This window comes from Pimephales promelas, chromosome 16, assembly GCF_988280905.1.
Source record: "Pimephales promelas chromosome 16, fPimPro1.hap1.1, whole genome shotgun sequence".
Taxonomy (NCBI): Eukaryota; Metazoa; Chordata; class Actinopteri; order Cypriniformes; family Leuciscidae; genus Pimephales; species Pimephales promelas.
The window spans coordinates 2,922,467-2,948,319 of record NC_142784.1 but is presented as its reverse complement, the minus strand read 5'-3'; the positions used below and the strand labels follow the sequence as shown (position 1 = coordinate 2,948,319).

General features: G+C 38.9%; 2 protein-coding genes across 2 annotated transcripts in view; both read left to right on the top strand.

Moving 5' to 3' along the window:
- The first annotated feature begins 51 nt into the window (after window positions 1-51).
- Window positions 52-8,371, top strand: LOC120464494 (T-box transcription factor TBX1). Its single transcript, XM_089120882.1, has 8 exons — window positions 52-1,003; window positions 2,708-2,879; window positions 3,866-3,967; window positions 4,422-4,593; window positions 4,675-4,830; window positions 7,038-7,105; window positions 7,235-7,356; window positions 7,847-8,371. The coding sequence occupies exons 1-8, from the start codon at window positions 994-996 to the stop codon at window positions 8,041-8,043; spliced, it is 999 nt and encodes a 332-aa protein (XP_088977008.1). The 5' UTR covers window positions 52-993; the 3' UTR covers window positions 8,044-8,371.
- Window positions 8,372-8,641: 270 nt separating this feature from the next.
- bace1 (beta-secretase 1) overlaps window positions 8,642-25,853 on the top strand; it is a 71,061-nt gene continuing 53,849 nt past the window's right edge. The window contains exons 1-8 of the mRNA XM_089120881.1: window positions 8,642-9,418; window positions 18,136-18,224; window positions 18,320-18,536; window positions 18,611-18,748; window positions 19,039-19,173; window positions 22,178-22,279; window positions 22,358-22,507; window positions 25,067-25,238. Of these exons, the coding sequence (XP_088977007.1) occupies window positions 9,146-9,418; window positions 18,136-18,224; window positions 18,320-18,536; window positions 18,611-18,748; window positions 19,039-19,173; window positions 22,178-22,279; window positions 22,358-22,507; window positions 25,067-25,238 (1,276 nt within the window). The 5' untranslated portion in view covers window positions 8,642-9,145. The remainder of the gene's footprint in view (window positions 9,419-18,135; window positions 18,225-18,319; window positions 18,537-18,610; window positions 18,749-19,038; window positions 19,174-22,177; window positions 22,280-22,357; window positions 22,508-25,066; window positions 25,239-25,853) is intronic.

Below are 25,853 nucleotides of genomic sequence, written 5' to 3'. Positions count from 1 at the left end.
CAACATAATTACTATATGATTATACGTAACAAAATAAAGAACCAAAAAGATTAGCAATTACAATGTTGTTGGTATTGAAACACTGCTTATCTGCACAACAATGGCCTTTAAAATACACACCTTTCTACGTTTTAGATCTGATTAATGAGTTGATTACAAAAATGTGTCACTTGTGATCAATATATCTTGGTTTAGTGATCTGTTACTTATTAGTGATAGGGCAAGATGGATGTGGTGGCCATATTAATGTCCCCGGGCGAGACTATGTCAACACCAAACCATGATTTTTTGGGGGGGAAAGAACCATAATACAATGCCTATTTAGGCGACAAGTTAAAACTTGATATAAAGCATTCTCCTGTGTCTAGATTTGCATTAAAATCCCAGAATATGGTCCAAAATGTTTGGGAAAACGGGTCATAAAGTTGATAGAACTGAGATATTACAGAAATCTCGTTATCAGTTCTTCTTTCCTACATTCGGCAACACTATTACTTCGTAAAAAGAGCACATTGCAGAAACGCTCCATAAATGTGCATGGACGTTATTAACAGATCTGTCTTCGCTGCTTGACAGGACTGCACATGGAGAGTCCCTAAGTGAGTAATCTTAGATCATAGGTCATTACTGTGATCTTGCAGTAAAGGTCCATCAGAGCAATGGTGGGAAGGGTCCAATTAGCTGTTTGTTGAGTGTTGGAGGTGTGACACCGAAGCGTCGATCAATTGCTGCCACGACCAACAGATTCTTTTGTTCGCAGTCAATAATGCTGGGTGATGTATTTGTAATTAACAAATACTCGAGTGTAATCCAGAGTAAGTTTGTGGGCATTGTGGGTCATGGGTTGTGAGTGAGTGATATGGATGAGGTGCTGAAACACTGCATATTAGATCTCTCAGGATATATAAAGCCACGATCATAAGGCACAGATGCATTCAGACCGAGACTGTGTATGCAACTGGATGTTGGACCAGGTTTCAGAGTACAGCAGTAATGATGAACGGTAATATTCATATTTTACTTTATTTGTACTTGGTGAAATAAAAATAGTATTTTTCATCTTGTTTTTAAAGTAAAATATCTTAGAATCATTGAAATTGAGAAAAAAATTAAAATATGTCATTTCATTTTATGCCTAAATCTAACTTGTCACTTCAAGTGTCTTGGTCTCATGTTTGGTTTGGTTCACGTTTATGTTTTCATGTCTTTTATTATGTAGGTTTCATAGTCATGGTTCAAGTCGTGTGCTTGCCTAGTGTCATTCCTAGTGCCTTGACTTTGTGTCACGTTCTCATTGGTTCATTGTTCATTGTTTTCAGGTGTCTTGTTAAAAAAAACTTTTGCTGATAATTTACTCACCCCCATGTCATCCAAGATGTCCATGTCTTCCTTTCTTCATGTTTTCCTTTTGATGAAAACATTCCAGGATTTTCTCCATATAATGGACATCAATGGAAACCAAACGGGTCACGGTCCAAAAGACAGTTTCACTGCAAACTGTTCAAAGGCTTTAAAGGGATAGTTCACTTTGAAATTAATTTTTGATATGTTTTATCTTTCCTCAAGGGCATCTAAGATGTAGGTGTCTTTGTTTCCACAGTATTTTCAATTTTGACATTTTTCGGTCAAACCGGTGTTGTCTATCAGTCATATAATGCAGTTTTAGGGGGTCCACCTCAAAGAGCCATGCACAGAGAAGTCCAAATTAAACATGATTTAATGACTCGTGAATGTAAGTACACACTGATGGCCTAAGTTATGAAACAAGCGGTTTGTGTGAGAAAACGAACAGTATTTATATCGTTTTTACCTCTTGTTAACAACCGTCGAACTGATCTGAATCAGATGTCCAACTGAACCGAACTGAACCGTCTCCAGACGTTACACCGAAGTGATCTCTCACGCGTCTAGGTCACGCAATGCTTACATGGAGATTTCGGAAGTTTTACCTTTCACTAAACATATTTAGATATACGGGAAAATGGAAGACGTAAATATGTTTAGAAATTGAAAATCTACCTACCTCTTGGATGCCCTTGAGGTAAGCTAAAACATATCAAAAATTAATTTCAAAGTGAACTATCCCTTTAAACGATTCCAGATGATGAATAAGGGTCTTATCAAGCGAAACGACCGCTCATTTTTTAAAAAAAAATTAACAAAGTTTAAGTTTTATAAGCTCAAATGCTCGCCTTGCTCTGTTCTGTGATGCGCGTTCATGACTCTCCTGTTCGAACTCGTTCATCAAAAAGAACGAATCTTTTTTCGAGTCATGACTCGAAGGGTCCTTGTTCATCGTCTGGAATCGTTTAAAGCCCTTTGAACAGTTTGCACTGAAACTGTCTTTTGGACCATTGAAGTCCATTATATGGAGAAAATCCTGGAATGTTTTCATCAAAAACCTTAATTTCTTTTCGACTGAAGAAAGAAAGACATGGACATCTTGGATGACATGGGGGTGAGTAAATTATCAGCAAAAGTTTTTTTTTTAAAGTGAACTCTTTAAGTCATTAGTATGTAGCCCTCATGTCGCCATTGTTTCTTGTCTAACTTTGTCTTCGTAACCTGCTGCTGATGAGGTCTTTGTTTCTTTAGTATTTAGTATTCCATGTTTTATTTGAAATATTGTGCACATCGGTTTTCAACTTGCCTTCAGTGGACATTCGTTACACTGTCTTTAAGGTGTACCCTTCTCTCGTATCTGTAGTCTCGGAGTTGTCACAGACTGGTTCTCTGGTCCTGCCGTGTCCTCCAGACGAAGGGCGGACGTGCAGCAAAGCGCCCGAGGTCGCCGGCGTCAGAGTTCAGCTGGAGATGCAGAGCCTGTGGCAGCAGTTTGACCAGCTCACCACCGAAATGATTGTAACAAAAGCCGGAAGGTGTCGTCAAATACTTTACCATTGCTTCTGCTAATTCAACCTCTTTGAAGCATTATGTCCTGTGTAATTCCATTTTTACATTGTCTGAAGATAATGTGAATGGTGATTCTAGTGTATTGTTGGTGTTTTTTGAGATTGCAAAGATGATATGAGTGTGTGCTAGCAGCTAGGCATTTTCCAAAGAGTCCTTTCTTAAAGGAGTAGTTCACTTTAAAAAAAAAACTTTTGCTGATAATTTACTCACCCCCATATCATCCAAGATGTCCATGTCTTTCTTTCTTCAGTCGAAAAGAAATTAAGGTTTTTGATGAAAACATTACAGGATTTTCTCCATATAATGGACTTCAATGGGAACCAGACGGTCCAAGGTCCAAAAGACAGTTTTCAGTGCAAACTGTTCAAAGGGCTTTAAACGACACCAGACGATGAATAAGGGTCTTATCAAGCGAAACGATCGCTCATTTAATAAATAAATAACAAAGTTTAAGTTTTATAAGCTCAAATGCTCGCCTTGCTCTGTTCTGTGATGCGCGTTCGTGACTCTCCTGTTCAAACTCGTTCATAAAAATGAATGGATCTTTTTCCGAATCAATTCGTTCATTAAATTAATCAAATGACTCGAAAAAAGATTTGTTAGTTTTTCCTGAACAAGTTTGAACAGAAGAATCACGAACGCACATCACAGAACAGAGAAAGACGAGCATTTGAACTTAAAAAAAACTTAATTTTATTTTCGACTGAAGAAAGAAAGACATGGACACCTTGGATGACATGGGGGTGAGTAAATTATCAGCAAAAGTTTTTTTTTAAGTGAACTACTCCTCTAATGGCATCATAAACGGTAGCAAACTTCAATAGTTATGGGGTTAGAGATTTGAGCAATGGTATTACTGGTTCTGGTTGCATCAGAAAACGCCACTACTATACGTTATTAATATTTCTGAATGTCATATCTGTGGAGGCTGATGTTGTTTGTCTTTATGCAGAAGGATGTTTCCTACATTTCAAGTACACATTTCAGGGATGAACCCAGCAGCAGAATATGTTCTTCTAATGGACTTTATTCCAGTTGATGACAAAAGATACAGGTACAGTATCTCAACGGAAAAGGCTTAACAATTCTGATAAATTTAGGATAATGTTCAGGCTAGTTTGAAGAGACTCCAAAAGACGCTGTTTGCATAATTCTGATTTATTAACCTGATTTAATGTTGTTCCATGTCCAGAAGTTTACTGTAACAGGACACTGCAAACAATTTAAAGTTGGGTGTTGTCGAGCTCTTCCGTTTCACTGAGGGGCTCAGGGACAATTGTCTTATGCCCTGAATTAATTATCCTATATTTTCTCATCAATATGGGGATTTAACATGATGTTGTGCACTCTATAAAATCAACAGAATTCAAATTGTATTGTAGTTAAGAATTAAAAGTAACATATTTTAAATGTCCTGCAGGATGCCAAACCCTGGTGTTCGGTTTGTTGGTTCAGTTTTGATTCGAGAGCGGGCATATTTTGGACGTTCTTGATGTTCCTGTGTGCAGGTATGCTTTCCACAGCTCCTCCTGGTTGGTAGCGGGACGTGGAGATATCGCTGCCCCGGGACGAGTGCACTTCCATCCAGACTCACCCGCACGGGGATCCCAGTGGATCAAACAGACGGTCTCATTCGACCGCCTCAAACTCACCAACAACCTGCTGGACGATAACGGCCACGTAAGACACTCGCACACACACGCAAACGTACATGCCTGTCTGGATCCTGCATAGGTTCAACCTCTTGTGCGTGTGTCTTAGATGATCCTGAACTCCATGCACCGCTACCAGCCGCGATTGCACGTGGTTCTGGTGGACCGAAGCAGAAACAGTCAGCGCTTCGCTCACCGCAACTTCTGCACTTTCAGTTTCCCAGAAACTCGCTTCATCGCAGTCACCGCCTACCAGAACCACAGGGTACCCAACATCCACACACAGCCCATAAGTCTAGGACCAACAGAATTCAATTGACCTATGGCTAAGCCACGCCCTCAAACGCGATGAGCCAATCACAGTGCGCAGCTAACCCAATATACTCAGACATTCTCTGCTTCCACGTCCATTGAAATGCATTGCAGTTAGTCAGTTTTTATTCGTTTTTTCTTGTTATTTTAAGTTTAAAATGGTCAAACGGGGCACATGCAACTCCGACGCTAGGTTCCTGAGAGGCTGGGCGGCGGTGTGTATGTTTTTTACCCTTTCCCAAGCCAAATCTCAACCGAGATAAGCGTCTGCTCTGGATTAAGTTATGCGGTAGACCACAACACCAACTAAACGTGGATAAATTAAACAAGGATGTCTACATTTGTTCTAAGTTAAGTCAACAACGTATTTGAACGTAACGTTAGGCTAACATTAGAAAATGTTAACGTTAGCTTCTAGCTGCGTTGTACATCATGTCACTTAGCTTCATTAACGTATCTGTAAATAACCAAGATTACAAATGTTAACAATGTTGTGCTGAATGATTCATGTAAATTCTGTAGCACTAAACGATGATGGCAACAATATGCGGTTTATCACGTTTACACTGTGACTTGTACATTTTTGCCCGGAGCTTTTCATCGACCTTCTCAACAATACAATTATTAATATAACCCTCCAATCCATAGTTAAGGCCATTTAGGTGACTTGGTGAAGATGATATATAATCTTTCCGTCTCCAAAAATCACCAATTGCCTTTAGCGCCTGTCCCCGAATGTTGACTGTGTGTCCGAGTGAGTGGAGGGGGCGTGGCTTAGCCATATGTCAATTAGTAATTAACTAGCAAATGTTAGTAGTCTAGGCCATCAAATTCTAATAATTTTTGGTAATATTTTGTTTCGATATTCTGTTGATTAATCTTGAACCAACTCTTATTATAAAACGGATAATTCCGGTCCTTGATTTTGATTGGTTCAAAAGCCGTTGTAAATGACTGCATTACATTAGTGTTTTACACACACACACACACACACACCTGTGACTGCATTACATTAGTGTTACTGAGCAACTGCTGTTTGTGATTCTTTGTTGCTCTTTGGTACTGCATTTCTAGGCGGAGCAATACATGTTATGATGTTATATTTTTTGTTGCTGGTAGTTGTTTTATGAATAAAATAAATGTTAAAATGATTTTTTTTTTGGGTAACCATTTTATAAAAGCAGTAAGCTCTGCGAAGCCGTGTTTTACAGTGGATTTAGGCACTCGGCTCCGCGTCTACGTCCCTTACCTGTTCTAAGTTCACTGTAAAACACGACTTCTCAGGGCGTATTGCTTTATATAAGTATTAGACTGTCTGCTTAATATCTGCTAACTCTTTATTTTGACGCTCCTCAACAGACATCTACTGACTATAAGTGACCCCGCAAATACATGTCAAATTATTCTACTAACCCAAATGCTAAATCCTAACCCTAACCAATAGTCCACTACTCTAATGAGAGTTAGTTTACATGTAGTTGCAAAGCTAGTAGAGGAGGGCCACCAATGTAACCTTAATTTGAAACTTTCCCTTCATGTCATTGCTTAGGATGGGTTGCTAGCTCTTTGGCTTGACAGCACATCAATTCACTGGATTTTGCAATATTTGCAAAATAAATGAGTTTAATTCGATATACAATTCAATTCCATCTGTTTAACAATGAACTTTGTAAAAATCCATGTACAGGACACTTTACATGTGCTCATGGATCTTAGGCATGAAAATGAAGAAAGATTTAGTATGAAAAATGGAGCGGTTTTATTAAGAGATCATTTTGTGACAAGTAGGACACACACTACCCATTCACTACAGTCGTGACTAAACAACACAAATCTAATCATGTTTTCAGTTGTCTTTGTTGGTTCTCGTTTGCATTTAGTGCGGTTTGCATTTCTCCTGTGTGTTCACTTTGTAAATAAAGACTAAATTTTGGAAAACCCACTTCATTTTTGTGCATGTTGGCTACCACACATGTAACAGTCAAGGGTTTATAATTTGAAAACCGTTGTTAATATTATTCTATTTATATTTTTGATGGGTAGACATTTTGAAGAAAAATGGAACGGTTAATTTTTTTTTTTTACCAAGACCTGTATGATAAGTTCAGCATAAAGTATTTGCAGTGAGTCTATATGATGCTGATGTCTCTCCTGTCACAGATTACTCAGCTGAAGATCGCTTGCAACCCCTTCGCGAAAGGCTTTCGAGCAGCAGATTCGGAAAACAGGTAAATGTTAATGCTGTGTAACATCAGACCTGAGATTTTTATGGTTCGTCTCACTTTCTGTGACTGTTATACGATCTCCAGCTGTTGTCGAATGGATATTATGAGTATAATTCTGCTTTCTGATGTTAGACCTTCAGATCAATGCCAAGCCGAACCTCCTCGACTGTCTTTGCCCTGGAGCCGGTTCGAGGGAGCATCAGTGAGCGGAGCTCGTGAAGACCCGAGACCAGCACACCAACCTCAGGCACCGCGTGAGTACACTTACTGGTTTATCTGAAGGATTTATTACAAACATTTGTGGAAAATGTATGACTCTTCTTGCTACTGCCAATGCTAATTTCATAGTTTCTGTAGACAATATTGTAAGGAACTCAGCTTTTTGGAATATTAATCATCAATAATAACTAGTTATTATTAATTATTAATATTTGGGCCAGTTAATTGGATTAACTCGATGTGGCTGAATGAATATTACAATCAATTAATCAGTTCGTCTAACGAACTCTTTCGATTATTAATTTGGATTACACAATGTGTATCTGATGTGAATAAAACGTGTATAAATAATAAAACAACAACTGTATAACTAACTGTAAGTGAATAAAACAACTGTATTATTGGAAATAAATTGGAGTTTAATTGGAAAATAAATTTGCACAAGTGACCTTTATTGTAAGCAGTCTCAATTTTGGTATTTTTTTAAATCTTGTTTGTAGTAAACCTCCGCTTCTCTCATTGCAGTTCGTTCAAATCCTCATGATCCAACCCTGCAGACAGCGATGGATGAAGCAGCACTGTCGTATAGTGAAGGGATGGACTGCAGTACAGACAGGAGGGATGGAGGTTCACATGCTCATTTCTACAGCACTCCTGTGTTCTTCACATTACCCTACCAGTGGGACGGCCCGGCCAGAGCAGACAGAAGTCTGATGGGCTAACAAGACCATTGTGCAGATGAACGTCATTCATTTATTCCTATGACAGACAGACAGACAGACAGACAGACAGACAGATAGATAGACAGATAGATAGATAGATAGATAGATAGATAGATAGATAGATAGATAGATAGATAGATAGATAGATAGATAGATAGATAGATAGATAGATAGATAGATAGATAGATAGATAGATAGATAGATAGATAGATAGCTTAATGAATAAACTTCAAGCCCCATAATGCATCATTTCCAGCGCTTGCCTTGACATTAGTGTGTGTGTGGAGTCTGCTCAGTGCACTTGTGTAAGGGATGTCTGATTCATTTCTGCGAATCGGTTCGTTCGGGTAGTTTGCCCCAATGAACCGGTTCAATAAAACGATTCACAGTATTAAACCTCGGGATATTTAGCTATATCATTGTAGCTTGTTTTTCTTAAGAGAAATGTTGCGTGAAATGCGCGTTGTTTTGGGTCCACCGAAGATTTATTTTATTTGACTTCAGTCGTACGCTTCGCGAATCGCTCTGACTGAATCATTCAATAGAATTGATTCATCCTAATGACCAAGTCAGGCTTCGGTCAGGCTCCGGTGCGTGCGGATGCAGCAGGGAAGATGGAGGAAGAGGCAGGAGCGGTCTGAGGACATATAGATGCGGATTATTGCGCTGTCAAATTATCAAAGGGCAAAAGACAGCTTTAATTGACACGACGTCGAGCGCATTTCAATGGCAGACATTCAACAACCGAACTCTAAACGAGCGATGCCCACCTGCATTTATCTAAATAGAACGCCTTTATTTTAACAGTTCGTCTCTTAAAGAGCATGCGGAAAAGGTTTTGCAATAGACATTATGTTCGGAATCTCCATATAAATGTGGATAACGGGAATGTTTGCCGTTGTTTGTAGCCTATGCGGAGGATGGAGAAAACGAGGGATAATAAACATGAGCCCGAATGTCCTTTAGTGCTCGCTGGGATTTGGAATTTGCGCATTCTGCTGTCGGCATTCTGTGCGTGATGACGCCATAATAGAACTTCGGGATCCGCCGTTCGACGCGTTCTAAAGTAACGTTAAACAAAGGGATTTTCTAGCGTGTAAAGATGAGGGTGCCGCGAGTGCTTCTGTGTTCATGGGCACTGATGACCCTTCTCCCGGTCAGCACCTCCGCTGGCAGCTCGGACTCACTGTTGCTCCGTGTCCCTCTGCAGCAGGGGCCCCTGTCACAGCCCGCGGCCCCCCGGGGCCCCCCGAGAGTCGCCCGGACACGCAGAGGAGTCCGTGGGATGAGTTTTGTAAACATGATTGACAACCTTCGTGGAAAGTCAGGACAAGGTTATTACATCGAAATGGCCGTGGGCACCGCACCTCAGAAGGTGAGACTGAATCCAGATACACGGCTCTCTCACCGCATACTTCATACTGTTTGTGATGTATTGACATGAGAAAAGAAGGCCAATAAAAATTTTGAATTTCATAATCCCGTCCAAGACAACATAATCACATTGCGTTTAATTTTATTTATCAAGGCTAAAATGGGCTCGAAGTTGTCTTTCAGCATGGCTGTCACAATAATGTGCAGAAACTTGTCCAAATAAACAATAACATAATTTACATTTTGGCAGTATCTAACTTGGAACCCGTTTTCGAAAATTTAAATACAAATAAAAATGTGATTTAAAGAGATACAGTTATTCCTGCAGTTAAATAGTAATACTGTGTTAAACTGGTTTCAGTCTATATTTCATATGCGTACATGTCACCTTCTAGTTATTGGTGTTTACTGGTGTTTTTTTTAAATTTATTTTAATAGTCCACATTACTGTATTCCATTCCAAGCAGATCTTTGTGCTTTATGGAAATATTTGACCATTCATTAGAGGACCAAACGCTGACTGTGGGATTAAAAAAACACAATCTGTTTTGTGAAGTGTATGGGTTATCCACCACCACAGCTGTGGCTGAAACGGGGATGAGTGTATGACACTGCTCAGTTTTCACAGCCCCAGTCCGATAACGACTCAACCCTGTGTTCTGCTGCCAGGCCAGTAGTTGGCAATGTCCCTTTGTAAAGAAACACTGCGCGCCTATAGGCTGAACATGTAATACACCTGGGAATGGAGGGGATGCATCCGAAATTGCATAGCTACTCCCTTGAGCAGGTACTTATATTGCATAAGTAATTACTTCACAGCTGCAGATAAAAGTGTGTTCTTCTATGTAGTATGAATGTAATCTGGGACGTGCTCCCGTGGCCTCATGGGATTGTAAAGTGTCCATCGTGTACACATCAGAATTTCACCACAAGAAGCTCATCCTGGTACTTTTTGTCTATACTCTTTAATAAGTACTGGGAATTATTCAAATTAATTCCTTAAACGTTAACCATTTAAAATGGGTAAAATTTACAACAACAAACAAACAAACAAAAACATACATTTAAGTCACCATTATGGTGATCAGTGTTTGTTTTAGGATTGTTTTAAAATTACGGTTTTCTCCTTCAGTGATTCTGCTTGGTGACATCAGGTGTCTTCAATGTTGGCAATAAAATATTAATAGTTCTTAATTAATCTTTGACGTCTGTCTGTTAGTGAGATATTTTTGTTACATTTTTGGGTGTAAACTTTACTCATTTTAAATGGTTAACTTTTAAGGAATTAATTTGATTAATTCTTACTCAATTCTAATTTGTTAAATTTAATTAATAATATTGCTTGTAATCTGTTGCCACAATTTTATTGATTAGATTAAGCGTATTAATTTTTACAGTGTACCGTTTTTCCACCTACTGTATAGTTGGGAAGTATGTGATTTCAGAGCCATAATTTCACTTTTTTTCATAAATGAGACTACAGATCCACGATTCTGGATAAATTGAGAATCCCGATTCTCCCACAGACAGATAACTACACAAAATAACGTGTAATTTACTAGCGTTTATTGCTGCAGTCTATTTAAAATGTTCAACAAATCTGAATTAACTATTTAAAAAGTTTGGTTTGAATAAATTACTCAATGACTTGCTCATGAAGACATCACTTGTTACATTACTGGATGATTTAGTAGGTTTTTTTTTAAACAAATCTCTTGATTCAATGATAAAGCCATTGTATTAGCAGTCACACCTGTAACAGTCATTATTTGAAGCACAATGTTACTTTTAAAGGTAATTTACTCGATTTTGATCACTTCTGTAGACATCAATGTGTATCTGAATTTGAGATATCTGAGTACTTTTGTATTAATATGAATATTTGTAACACACACTGATACTGTGTAGTTTTATACAGCCTACATCCCGACGGTTCTTGGATCAGTGGCAGTGCAAAGACGGGTTTAAATATTCTGGTGTGATTTTGTCAAAGTTTTAATAGACACAGAATTATTGTAAGATTGCGTGGGTTTTTGGATCGAGATCGCGACCTTTTAACGATTAATGGAGACGATAACGGTATCGTTTTCAAAAACGTGCGCTTTGCGCCGTGTTTACACAACGCCGTTTTTAACAAAGCGGAAAACTCTTTGTGTGTTTTGGCCTTCAATTTACATGACAAATGTGTTGAAAACGGGATTCAAAGGGCAAGTTTTTTAAAATGATACCGTTATCTTGTTACCGTTATTTTGTAAACTACAAAAATGTGAATTTGTAAAAACGGCAATATGACATGATGACTTTTGCGTAAACATACACGCCACTTTCGAGTCAAGTGGTGTGTTATTTCTAAGCATTTTGAGCTATCCACGTGTATCCGTGTATGTCTACGCCATTAACGTCCGAGTGATTCCACGTGTCTGTACACGCCGTCAAATGTCCACGCGAAACGAAGCAAAATGTAGATCTACATCTGTAGATCTATCTTTTTCTCTCCTAGGATGGTAAGGGAACAGTCATAAATGCCATTAACCCCAGTGACTGTTAGGTTTAGGGACGGGGTTGAGGTAAGTCATATATTTGTACAGTAATAATGTTAAGTCAACGGCGTTAATAAACACGCTGAAAAGCGATTATGCGTCTTGATAGCACGCCAAAAATGGAAATACGAATTGGCGTGTCATACACACGCAACTTCATGAGATCAGTCTGAAAACGGTGACGTCATACTCATGCGTATTACATGTTCAGTCTATAGGAGTGCAGTGTTTCTTTACAAAGTGCCATCGCCATCTACTGGCCTGCAGCAGAATACAGCGTTTTAGACGTTTTCGCGGATCCGTGTGAATGGGGATTGTTTTGACAAAGTTGCCATTTGTATGCAAAAAATGCATATGGAAAACTTTTCTGTTTTTAGTACATTGTTTTTGTGTAAACGTGCGCTGAAACACAGTTTAGTTTAGTTTTCAGGCCGCTGTTGTTGAAAAACGCTGTTGTTGTGTAAATCAATGGCAAAAACGTATGAAAAAAAAGTTTGTGGCGCTAAGCACTTTTCCACGTCAAAGACTGTCCTTATGCAGACTGATCTCATGAAGTAGCGTGTGTATGACACGCCAATTCGTATTTCCATTTTTGGCGTGCTATCAAGACGCGTAATCGCTTTTCAGCGTGTTTATGAACGCCGTTGACTTAAAGGAAAACTCCACCGTTTTTTGAAATATGGCTTATTTACATTCTTTCCTACATTTAGATATGTGTGCATATTCATTTTTGTCTCAGTGCATGCATTGTTTTAGTTTGACAGGGTCGGCGCTAGCTTAGCTTAGCACAATGAATGGATTCCCTTGTTGCCAGCTAGCATGTCCTGAGTAAAAGTGGTTAAAAACAATAAACAAACCCACGTAATTACTTCTTGTGGCCTGCGTATTCACAACGAGTACAAATAGCGACGCAGATTAATACTCGGCGATTTCCTTGGCAGATATTGACTTGGGACTATATTAGGGGGAAGCACAGGCGAATCACTGCTACTTGGGCGCAGAGACGTCACGCAACACATGAAATCGCACCCTGAACCCTGAGCTAAACATTTGCTAAATTCATCCTTTTGCTGGGAATCAAACTCACGACATTGCTAGTGTCATGCTCTACTGCTAAAGCTACAGGAAGACTTGGTCTAAGTTCTCACAGAGTGATAAAGCCCATTTTCCTCTGACAGAGAGAGGTAACTCGCTGAGCTAGTATCGCCGTTTGGTCATACACACTCTTAAAATGACACGGAAGGAAATGAATTAGTGTTTTTGCACACCAAACATCTTCAACGGTCCATTGCCATAATATCATGACTGGTCAACAAGGTCACATAATGAATGAGGAAGAGGAAGCGCAGAGACGAGGTGAAGGCAGGCCTTCGAGAGGAAGGATGCGCACGAGCCAGACTCAGTGAGCAGAATAACAGGAAGCCCACAGGACAAATCAATGACATGAGGAGTCAGCTCGATTCTTAACACACACGAGAAACGCTGGAGAGCTGCGGAGAGGAATCGGCAGATGTGGTAAGAAGGTCAAGTGCGCATCAACCACTGTTGAACGGTTCTCTAATAGCGATGGAGAGATAGAACAATTCAGTAAAGTTTGGCCTACATTTGTGCACCCTACTCACCCTACTCTCAGCATCAGCAATTGAAAAACAGCTAAAACTGCTAAAATACAGTCTGCTAAAACATGCTAGAGAAGTCCGGCTCCCCATCCTGTCTGACTCTCTCCGCCTCGCTCTCCCTCAGTGCGTATCACGTTTCGCTCAGTCAGTGAGTCTAACACTGAGAGGCTGTCAGTCGCTGGTGAACGAGGAAGATCGATAATATATCTCATTCTTAAATACCCCTTCACAAACACACACAAGGTCAGAGACATTTCTTGACAACAGAGCAATAGTCACAGTCAGACCTGAGCCACATCTATGAGATTATTGGGGCTTTGTGTATAAAAGGTGTGTGTGCACAGATTTTAACAGTGTGTGTGTGTACGCTAAAATCCACGCCAACGTTCATTTTCAGTATTTGATGTGGAAAAGTGCTTTGTGCCACAAACTTCCTTGCGATCCGATGAGGATTCTGGTAACCGGCAGAAATATATTTATATGCTATGCTAATGGCTACTTGCTAACCGTTGCGATAATAAATACAAATATTTATGGAAAATACCAGAGAAGAACGTAGACAAATCATGTGTATTTATATGGTTTCATGTTTTATCTATCTCCTCCCTCCTGTGCCTTTGTTGATACCGGACTAATGCCGAAGTGATGACGTCACTTTGTAGGACAACTCGGAAGCTAGCGGCGCATGGGTTCCCTCGGTCGGAAAGCAATGCATTTTCCCCATAGACTTTTGGAAAATCGCCAAAAATAAGATCTGTGTTTAACAAAGAGTTGTGACCAGTGTTGTAGTACTCGAGACTCGTCTCGGACTCGGTCTCGAGACCATATTTTAATGGTCTTGGTCTTGTCATGGACTCGTGTCCATTTGGACTCGGAATTGACTCGTACTCGAACATTTTTTTTTTAGGACTCGGAATTATTCCCGAGTCCACTCGAGTTCAATTAAAAATATTTTTCATGATTATTAATGTATGTTAATAAAATATTTCTTTAAATTGATTGACACGCCCAGTGATTGGTGATTTTCTAGTGCGCAACTGCACATGACAAATTGTAATGAAATTACTTTTAACACCACCTACTATGTGGCCTTTTTACCCTAAACTGATCATATTTTTTAAACGTAAATTCAGTAAAAAAAAAAAGGATTTCTCTAAGTAAATAAAAGTAAATTAGGTAATCAACCCTCACTGGTCTCGGTGTCGACTCTGACTCGACCGTCTCTGGTCTCGGACTCGACTCGTACTCAACTCTCTATGGACTCGGTCTTGACACGGACTCGACTCTCTCTGGTCTCAGTCTTGACTCGTACTCGACTCTCTCTGGTCTCGGTGTCGACTCGGACTCGACCGTCTCTGGTCTCAGACTCGACTCGGACTCGACTCTCTCTGGTCTCGGTCTTGACTCGGACTCGACTCTCTATGGTCTCGGTGTCGACTCGGACTCGACCGTCTCTGGTCTCGGACTCGACTCGGACTCGACTCTCTATGGACTCGGTCTTGACTCGGACTCGACTCTCTCTGGTCTCGGTGTCGACTCGGACTCGACCGTCTCTGGTCTCGGACTCGACTCGGACTCGACCGTCTCTGGTCTCAGACTCGACTCGGACTCGACTCTCTATGGACTCGGTCTTGACTCGGACTCGACTCTCTCTGGTCTCGGTGTCGACTCGGACTCGACCGTCTCTGGTCTCGGACTCGACTCGTACTCAACTCTCTATGGACTCGGTCTTGACACGGACTCGACTCTCTCTGGTCTCAGTCTTGACTCGTACTCGACTCTCTCTGGTCTCGGTGTCGACTCGGACTCGACCGTCTCTGGTCTCGGACTCGACTCGGACTCGACTCTCTCTGGTCTCGGTCTTGACTCGGACTCGACTCTCTATGGTCTCGGTGTCGACTCGGACTCGACCGTCTCTGGTCTCGGACTCGACTCGGACTCGACTCTCTATGGACTCGGTCTTGACTCGGACTCGACTCTCTCTGGTCTCGGTGTCGACTCGGACTCGACCGTCTCTGGTCTCGGACTCGACTCGGACTCGACCGTCTCTGGTCTCGGACTCGACTCTCTATGGACTCAGTCTTGACTCGGACTCGACTCTCTCTGGTCTCGGACTCGACTCGGACTCGACTCTCCATGGACTCGGTCTTGACTCGGACTCGACTCTCTCTGGTCTCGGTGTCGACTCGGACTCGACCGTCTCTGGTCTCGGACTCGACTCGGACTCGACTCTCTCTGGTCTCGGTCTTGACTCGGACTCGACTCTCTATGGTCTCGGTGTCGACTCGGACTCGACCGTCTCTGGTCTCGGACTCGACTCGGACTCGACTCTCTATGGACTCGGTCTTGACTCGGACTCGACTCTCTCTGGTCTCGGTGTCGACTCGGACTCGACCGTCTCTGGTCTCGGACTCGACTCGGACTCGACCGTCTCTGGTCTCGGACTCGACTCTCTATGGACTCAGTCTTGACTCGGACTCGACTCTCTCTGGTCTCGGACTCGACTCGGACTCGACTCTCTATGGACTCGGTCTTGACTCGGACTCGACTCTCTCTGGTCTCGGTGTCGACTCGGACTCGACCGTCTCTGGTCTCGGACTCGACTCGGACTCGACTCTCTCTGGTCTCGGTCTTGACTCGGACTCGACTCTCTATGGTCTCGGTGTCGACTCGGACTCGACCGTCTCTGGTCTCGGACTCGACTCGGACTCGACTCTCTATGGACTCGGTCTTGACTCGGACTCGACTCTCTCTGGTCTCGGTGTCGACTCGGACTCGACCGTCTCTGGTCTCGGACTCGACTCGGACTCGACTCTCTCTGGTCTCGGTCTTGACTCGGACTGGACTCTCTATGGTCTCGGTGTCGACTCGGACTCGAGTGAGGTGGTCTCGACTACAACACTGGTTGTGACCCTTACATGTTTTGTCTATCAAGATAATCTTTACAAGTTAATCCAAAATTTATACATTTTGAAGCCTATATAAAGATTTTAAAAAACACAATCAAACACAATAAAGTTAAAAAAAACACAAGCAGGTTATAACTGTGTGTTCTATGTCATAGATCAAAACGTGTAAATATTTAGAGGCTCTGTTCACCACAGACCTTATTTCAGGAGATTTAGCAAAAACCCATTCAAAAATCCCATAGACTTTAGAGCGAGGGAACCGTAATGCTAAAATGCTAACTCACTTCCGCGTTTTGGCCTACAGAGTGACGTCGTAACTTCGGCACTCTATGCATCCACATATTTGTCATAAAAAAACATGCCATCCGATTAACTCATGTAACTCGTGAGCTCCCTCTGCTGCTCTGGATGAAAGGACAGTACAGTGAGACGGGAGAGGTCGCTCAAACCAAATCGCAATCATCACACAGTTTCGCTGGACATGTATAGAAATGCGACATAAACATGACGTTTTATCAATATGTTTCTAAATCGATGAGCCTTTGGACTTAAAAGCCTTAAGGGAGTAGTTCACTTTTAGAAAAACTTTTGCTGATAATTTCCTCACCCCCATGTCATCCAAGATGTCCATGTCTTTCTTTCCTCAGTCGAAAAGAAATTAAGGTTTTTGATGAACACATTCCAGGATTTTCTCCATATAATGGACTTCAATGGGAACCAGACGGTTCAAGGTCCAAAAGACAGTTTCACTGCAAACTTGAAACAGTAGAGCATTGCACTTGCAATACCTAGGTCATGGTTTTGAGTCCCAGGGAAAGCAAGAACTGAGAATTAATATGAATTTTAATTGTTTTGAGCTGCGCCCTCTACTGTTCAAGTGTGAGTTTACATTTCCATTCAGCATTTACTGTAAAACACCACTTACTTTTTGGTTATACTTTATTGTAAGGTGTCTGTTACACTGTACTAAAATGTATAAATGTATAAGTATAGAGTATTTTAAGTAACTACATGTACTGACTTCTGGGTTAGGATTTGGTATGTGGTTAGTTGAATGTAATTATGCATAATTCATAGTTGTAACATGCAACAATGGCTTTGTAAAATAAACTGTTACCCTTTTTTTAAATTAAAAAACAAGCAAGTCCAGCTCAGGTGAGAAAAAATAATGCGAAAAGTATGAAAAAGTTTGAGTATATTAGGGCTGTGAAACGATTAATCGCGATTAATCGCATCCAAAATAAAAGTTTGTGTTTACATAATATATGTGTGTGTAGTGTGTAGTTATTTTATATAAATACTCACACATGCATGTATACATTTAAGAAATATTTGCATGTATATACTTTATATATACTATATATACATAAATATAAATATTTTATATATTAATAACGCATTTTTCTTAAATATATGCGTGCATATGTGTGTATTTATATATACAAAATAATTATACACACTACACACACATAAATTATGTAAACACTTTTATTTTGGATGCGATTAATCGCGATTATTCATTTCACAGCCCTAGAGTGTATATTCCAATGCATTACTTAAATAAGTAACACTGATGCGCACCACTCACTGCACGTTTTTCTTCAGTGATTAGTTTTATTTAATCACAGATTAAATCCGTTTGTGTTTCAGTTGAACATCTTGGTTGATACGGGCAGCAGTAATTTTGCAGTCGGCGCCGCCGCTCACCCGTTCCTCCACAGATATTACCATCGGTCTCTGTGAGTATCGTGATAACTGATCACACACACAAATGTGTCATGTCGCGTCACAAAGGCTTATAAACTTTGCAACACTTTCCTGTTTGTGTTGATAGTTCGTCCTCGTACAGAGATCTGGGCCGCGGTGTGTATGTGCCGTACACACAGGGCCGGTGGGAGGGCGAGCTGGGCACTGATCTGGTGTCGATTCCTCACGGCCCAAACGTGTCTCTGAGGGCCAACATCGCTGCAATCACCCAGTCGGATCGCTTCTTCATCAACGGGTCCAACTGGGAGGGAATACTTGGGCTGGCCTACGCTGAGATCGCAAGGGTCAGTTCCTGTGTTGTGGTGACTTCACAATGCGTAATGAAGAGTCTCTTCTAATCGGGTTTTCCGTCTTTCAGCCGGATGAGACTCTAGAGCCGTTCTTCGACTCTCTTTTGAGACAGACCAGCGTCCCGGACGTGTTTTCTCTGCAGCTCTGTGGAGCGGGGTTCACCCAGAACTACAGCGCCGGCAGCTCTACTGTAGGGGGCAGTATGGTGAGCGCTGCTGCCAAGACACTACAGACAAAGAAGAAACCCATGCATTGACCTCTCTTTGAAATTCTATCATTTACTCTAAAAGGACAAGAATGAGTCATAGAAATAGTCAAAATGATGTGTGTGTTTTAGTGCAGTCATATGAAATTAGTAAAATCTTTGAATCACACACTTACCATGCTGTTAAAAATGTATATGTAAAACAGCATGCGACAGAACAAATACTAAAATAAAACTAAACTACTATAAAAATGATTTGTTCATTCACAGATTGTCTTTACTCTTTCCAGATCATTGGGGGAGTAGATCCGTCCTTGTATGTTGGGGAGCTGTGGTACACACCAATCAGACGAGAGTGGTATTATGAGGTCATCATTGTGCGCATTGAGGTTAACGGACAGGATCTCAACATGGACTGCAAAGAAGTGAGAACAAATCTTCTGGGTTTTTTTTGTCTGTTTGTTTTTTTTTAGTACGGCAACCCTGAACCGCAAGGTGAAAAAAAAATGTAAAGAAAACGTATCTCGTTATTTTGACAACTCGTTATTGCGACATATTATCTCGTTATTTCAACATAATATCTCGTTATTTCGACATAAGTCGATATTTCGACATAAATATCTTGTCATTTCGACATAATATCTCGTTATTTCGACTTAATAAGTCGTTATTTCAACATAATATCTTATTTCAACATATTATATAGTTATTTCGACATAAATATCTCGTTATTGCGACATAAGTCGTTATTACGACATAATGTCTTGTTATTTTGACGTAATATCTTGTTATTTCGACATAATAAGTCGTTATTTCGACATAAATATCTTGTCATTTCGACATAATATCTCGTTATTTCGACTTAATAAGTCGTTATTTCAACATAATATCTTATTTCAACATAATATATCGTTATTTCGACTTAAATATCTCGTTATTAGGACATAAGTTGTTATTACGACATAATATCTTGTTATTTCAACATAATATCTCGTTATTTCGACATAATAAGTCGTTATTTCGACATAAATATCTTATTTTGACATAATATCTAGTTATTTCGACAAATATCTTGTTATTTCTACATAAATATCTCGTTATTACGACATAAGTCGTTATTACGACAATGTCTTGTTATTTTGACATAATATCTCGTTATTTCGACATAATAAGTCGTTATTTCGACATAAATATCTTGTTATTTCGACATAATATCTAGTTATTTCGACATAAATATCTTGTTATTTTGACATAATATCTCGTTATTTCGACTTGATAAGTCGTTATTTCAACATAATATCTTATTTCAACATAATATCTCGTCATTTCGACATAAATATCTTGTTATTTCTACATAAATATCTCGTTATAACGACATAATGTCTTGTTATTTTGACATAGTATCTCGTTATTTCGACATAATAAGTCGTTATTTCTACATAAATATCTTGTTATTTCGACATAATATCTCGTTATTTCGACATAATAAGGGGCGCATTCTAATATGCATTAAGCTACATTTAGCTTAAAATAACAACGAATGTGCAGCAATTTGTACAAATAGAGACATTTTGGTGTATAAAAGACATTTTTGTTTTATTTTGTATTAGTGATTATAATTTGCGCCTCCATTTTTTGACGTCTGAGTCAATCTCATTTGAGTATATTGGCCAATTTGCTTAACATGGAAGCAAACGCGTTGAGTTTATATTCTGAGCTCATCAGATTTTGTTGTAGGCCTACATATACTTTATTAGAATGATTATTTACTGTGTTTGGTCTGTTAGTAAATTTGTTAAGGTTTGTATTCATTTCGATATGCCACTAGAGGGCAGAATAAGACCAGGAATTAAAGAACATTGTAGATATGTTGACCTACTGTTTTCATAACACTGGATATTCGAGATATAACGAGATATTTATGGCGAAATAAAGAGATATGTTGAAATAACAAGATATTATCTCGTAATAACGACTTATTATGTCGTAATAACAAGATATTATGTCGTTATAACAGGATATTATGGCGTTATAACTAGATATTATGTAGTTATAACGACTTATGTCGTAAAAAACGACTTATGCTGTAATAACAAAATATTAGGTCATAATAACGACTTATGTTATAATAACGAGATATTATGTCGAAATAACGACTTATTATGTCGTAATAACAAGATATTATGTCGTTATAACAGGATATTATGCCGATATAACTAGATATTATGTTGTTATAACGACTTATGTCGTAAAAAACGACTTATGCTGTAATAACGAGATATTAGGTCATAATAATGACTTATGTTATAATAACGAGATATTATGTCGAAATAACAAGATATTAGGTCATAATAACGGCTTATGTTGTAATAACGAGATATTATGTCGAAATAACAAGATATTATGTTGTTATAATGAGATATTGTGTCGTTATAACGAGATATGTCGTTATAACGACTTTAATAAGTCGAAATAACAAGGTATGTTTTTTTTTCATGCCATTGATATAGGCATATGCATATTTACATATTTAATTGCCCATATTTTAAGATATGAAGATATGTCATATCAACACTAAGAATTCAAATTGAATGATTTCACTCAATTAGCCTATATAGCGAAGATACCTGAAATATGTCTAATTCGTGGATATATTGAATAGTAACCCGATATATGACAATAAAAATTAACACCATGTCACTATGGTCCTTCTTTGCCAATTCTAGTTGCCCATTTTCATTTTTAAGTAAAAATATATACTTTATACTTTATACAAAAAAACAAAACAATAATGTATCCACAAATCCCTTGTTAACAAATAGACACAAGCAACTTTGATATTCAACATAATGTAATGTCAAAGATCACTGTTTTCCATAGACACATCTACTGTAAATCAATTAACCTTTCGACTGAATAAATCTCAGATGAAATGACAAAATTGAAAATAGTGTAGCCATTTGTCAAATGTGTGGAAATGAGATTGTGTGCTGTCTATGCACAAAAGAAACATTTGTAAAAAATATTCTTTTACTTTATTGTAATTGCATCGAAATTATAACCTATGAAATGTATATTTAACCTATGACTGTTACTAGTGCATTTTAAGCATATGTACTTACTGTAAAGAGCTGCACAATTAACAGTAAATACACTGGTGCCAGTATTTTACGGTACAAAAGTCTGGTAAGGTCTTACAGTGTAGGGTAACACTTTATTTTGCAGTGTCCTTTTTACATGTATTTGTTACATGTACATAATTACATGCCACTAACCCTCAGCCAAATCCTAATCCTGCCCTAACCCTATAGTAAGTACATGTTATTAACTCAGTACTTACATGTATAATTACACTGTAACAATGACACCTTAAAAGAAAGTGTAACCTGTTAAAAGCAGATATTCTTATTGTTTCTCTCTGTCTCTCAGTATAACTATGATAAGAGTATTGTGGACAGCGGCACTACAAACCTGCGTCTCCCTCGTAAAGTGTTCCAGGCTGCTGTGAAGGCCATTGAAGCGGCTTCATCGGTCAGTTTATATCACACTCTCTCTTGAACGTGCTAAACGTCTTCAGACTCTTTCACAATCAGATCTTTGTCTCCACAGACTGAACAGTTTCCTTCAGGCTTTTGGCTGGGGGAGCAGCTGGTATGTTGGCAGGCGGGCACCACACCCTGGCATATCTTCCCTGTCATTTCTCTCTACCTAATGAGTGAAAATAGAAACCAGTCCTTCCGAATCTCCATCCTGCCACAGGTACCATCATTCTGCTTTCTTCATTCTGTGGCTATGACAACATTTTCCTCCCATAGAAACTCATTATAAGAGCGCTAAATTTAGCTTAATGCATATTAGAACGCGCCCCTTATTATGTCGTAATAACGAGATATGTTTAAATAACGACTTACGTCGTAATAAAAATATTTTATGTAGAAATAATGACTTATGTCGTAATAACAAGATTTTAATGTCAAAATAAGGAGATATTATGTCGCAATAACGACTTGTCGTAACAATGAGATATTTATGTTGAAATAAAGACTTATGTCAAAATAACGGGATATGTCGAAATAACAAGATATTATGGCATAATAACGACTTAATATGTCATAATAACGAGATATTTATGTAGAAATAATGACTTATTATGTCGTAATAACGACTTATGTCAAATTAACAAGATATTATGTTATAATAACGACTCATTATGTTGTAATAATGAGATATTATGTCAAAATAACGACTTATTATGTCGTAATAACGAGATATTATGTCAAAATAACGAGATATTATGTCGTAAAAACGACTTGTCGTAATAATGAGATATTTATGTTGAAATAACAACTTATGTCAAATTAACGAGATATGTCGAAATAACGAGATATTATGTCATAATAACGACTTAATATGTCGTAATAACGAGATATTTATGTAGAAATAATGACTTATTATGTTGTAATAACGGCTCATGTCAAAATAACGAGATATTAGGTCAAAATAACAAGATATTATGTCAAAATAACGACTTATTATGTTGTAATAATGAGATATTATGTCAAAATAACGACTTATTATGTCGTAATAACAAGATATTATGTCAAAATAACGATATTATGTTGTAATAACGACTTGTCGTTATAATGAGATATTTATGTTGAAATAACGACTTATGTCAAAATAACGATATATGAGATATTGTGTCATAATAACGATTTAATATGTCGTAATAACAAGATATTTATGTAGAAATAATGACTTATTATGTAGTAATAACGACTTATGTCAAAATAACGAGATAGTTATGTTGAAATAACGATGTATTATGTCAAAATAACGAGATATTAGGTCAAAATAACAAGATATTATGTTATAATAACGACTTATTATGATGTAATAATGAGATATTATGTCAAAATAACGACTTATTATGTCGTAATAATGAGATTTGTCGAAATAACGATTTATTAAGTCAAAATAACGAGATAAGTTTTTAGGATGGCATACCGATTGAAGAGACTGCTAGGTGATAACTGGCCACATAACCCATATATAAAGAGAACGGATAAAGCTAAATGGGTCTGAATGATCAGTTAATTTAGTTAATAATAAAATTTGTTGTCACCATATTGGAGATCAGTATTTGCTTTAACTGGACGTATTACCATTCATCTCTCTCTCTCTGGCTGTTGTAACAGTGAATTTAAAAAACACATTTGTTATGGCAAGAAAAAGTCAAGAGGAAGTTGGTCTGGTGTTTTGGGCTTTTGTGACGATGTCACAGTCATCCTGGACATGTCTGATTTTCAGATCTTTCTTGTATATATTCTTGGAAATTATAGGTATTTCATATTTACCATATATGTGGGATGGAAATGGTGGCGTCAAAGAAATCTCTATCGTTAATTTTGGTCATGGCTTGTCTTGAAAAACGAAGACAATTTGCTGGTTGTCGTAGGAGAAGTCACTGCAGGACTGTGAGGCAAATCTTCTGACACTGCCAGAATTTCGTCTTGATCGCAACAGTAATCGACTGTCCGTGAACATATCAAACTAACGATCAAAGAATTCAGATTTTAGCCAGAGGAACCTTTTTTGGGTTTGCTACATTTGTCTCAGATCGTTTCCAAAATCGCAGTGTGCACCCGGCTTAATTTGGACTTTATGCTTTCTCCTGGCAAAGCCACGGACCCTTGTATTTCCCAATCATAAGACCATCTCTGCTAGAAATGTCCAGACAGGTTTTGGGAGCCGGTTGCAGAACAGTTGTCCTTCAAGAGTAAAGTTTGACAAAGCACAATGGGATACTGTGGGGTATACCGACATGTTTATAGACACATGGTGAATGAATGACCTTGAGACATTCCTGGTTTGTGAAGACAAATTTCCCTTGAAACTGCACAATCATATGATTACACCAACTTGAAGAATTTAGCTCCAACCCTAATCAAATACACAACTGAACAAAGTAGTCAAGGTCTTCCGGATCACTAGAAATGGTACAGGCAGGGGAATTGAGGATCTTGAGGGCCAGAGTTGTAAACCCTTGAATTAATCCATCAAGAGCAAGAAGTTAATGATTGAATGGTATATGAATAACAAAAAACACAGATGTATAGTTGCTGAAGCTAGACTCATACAACAGCAGGTCCAAAAGTACAAGCCAGTAGTGATATACTGACCACGCTGAGATTACCGGCTTCTTCAAATAATCTTCTTGCTCTCGTTGTCTACACAATCATTTATCTGTTTCATCATCTTCATTGGTTTGGGAACGCATGGATGTGTAGCTGATGTGTCTCTTCCGGGTCTCTGCAGCAGTACCTGAGGCCGGTGGAGGACGTGGCGTCGGCACAGGAGGACTGTTATAAATTCGCTGTGTCTCAGTCGAGCACTGGTACAGTAATGGGTGCCGTCATCATGGAGGGCTTCTATGTGGTGTTTGACCGAGAACACAAACGCATCGGCTTTGCTGTCAGCACATGTCACGGTGAGAGATACTCCTCGGCACTTACAGTCGCCTTTAAAAACACTTGTGTTTCCATCCAAAGTTGCGAATTTAGAAACATTTGCAAATAAAGGAGCATTTCCATCCAGTGAGTCGAAGAGAACAAATTCGTCACTTCCTGATATACTGGTGCTAAATATCACTTAGAAAAGTAGGAGAAGCCAATGTACATTATGTAAGGGTTAATGCCCGACGAGGTGTCCATTGTAAGGTTTTAATGGACGACGGCGAGGCGTGAACCGGCCGACACGCAGCGGAGGTCCATTAAAACCTGACAATGGACACCTCGTCGGGCATTAACCCGCTTATACCATGGTCACTTGCCAAATAAAACATTAGTTTATATTTTAATTAGGCTAAATCTAGTTTTTACAAATAATAACTTGCCTGACGGTTTATTTAGCAACCGGAGATATTTATAGTCCGCTCAGCTTGTAGAACCCTCTTTTTTTTTTCATGAAACACAAAGGTAGGCATAGTTATTTTTTTATTACACATAAAACAATTAATCAAACAACAATCAAAAAAACACAAAAAAAACAACAATTAGTTCTGAGCACCAGCGATTTGCGCTTATAGAGGGCAATAAATTAACTT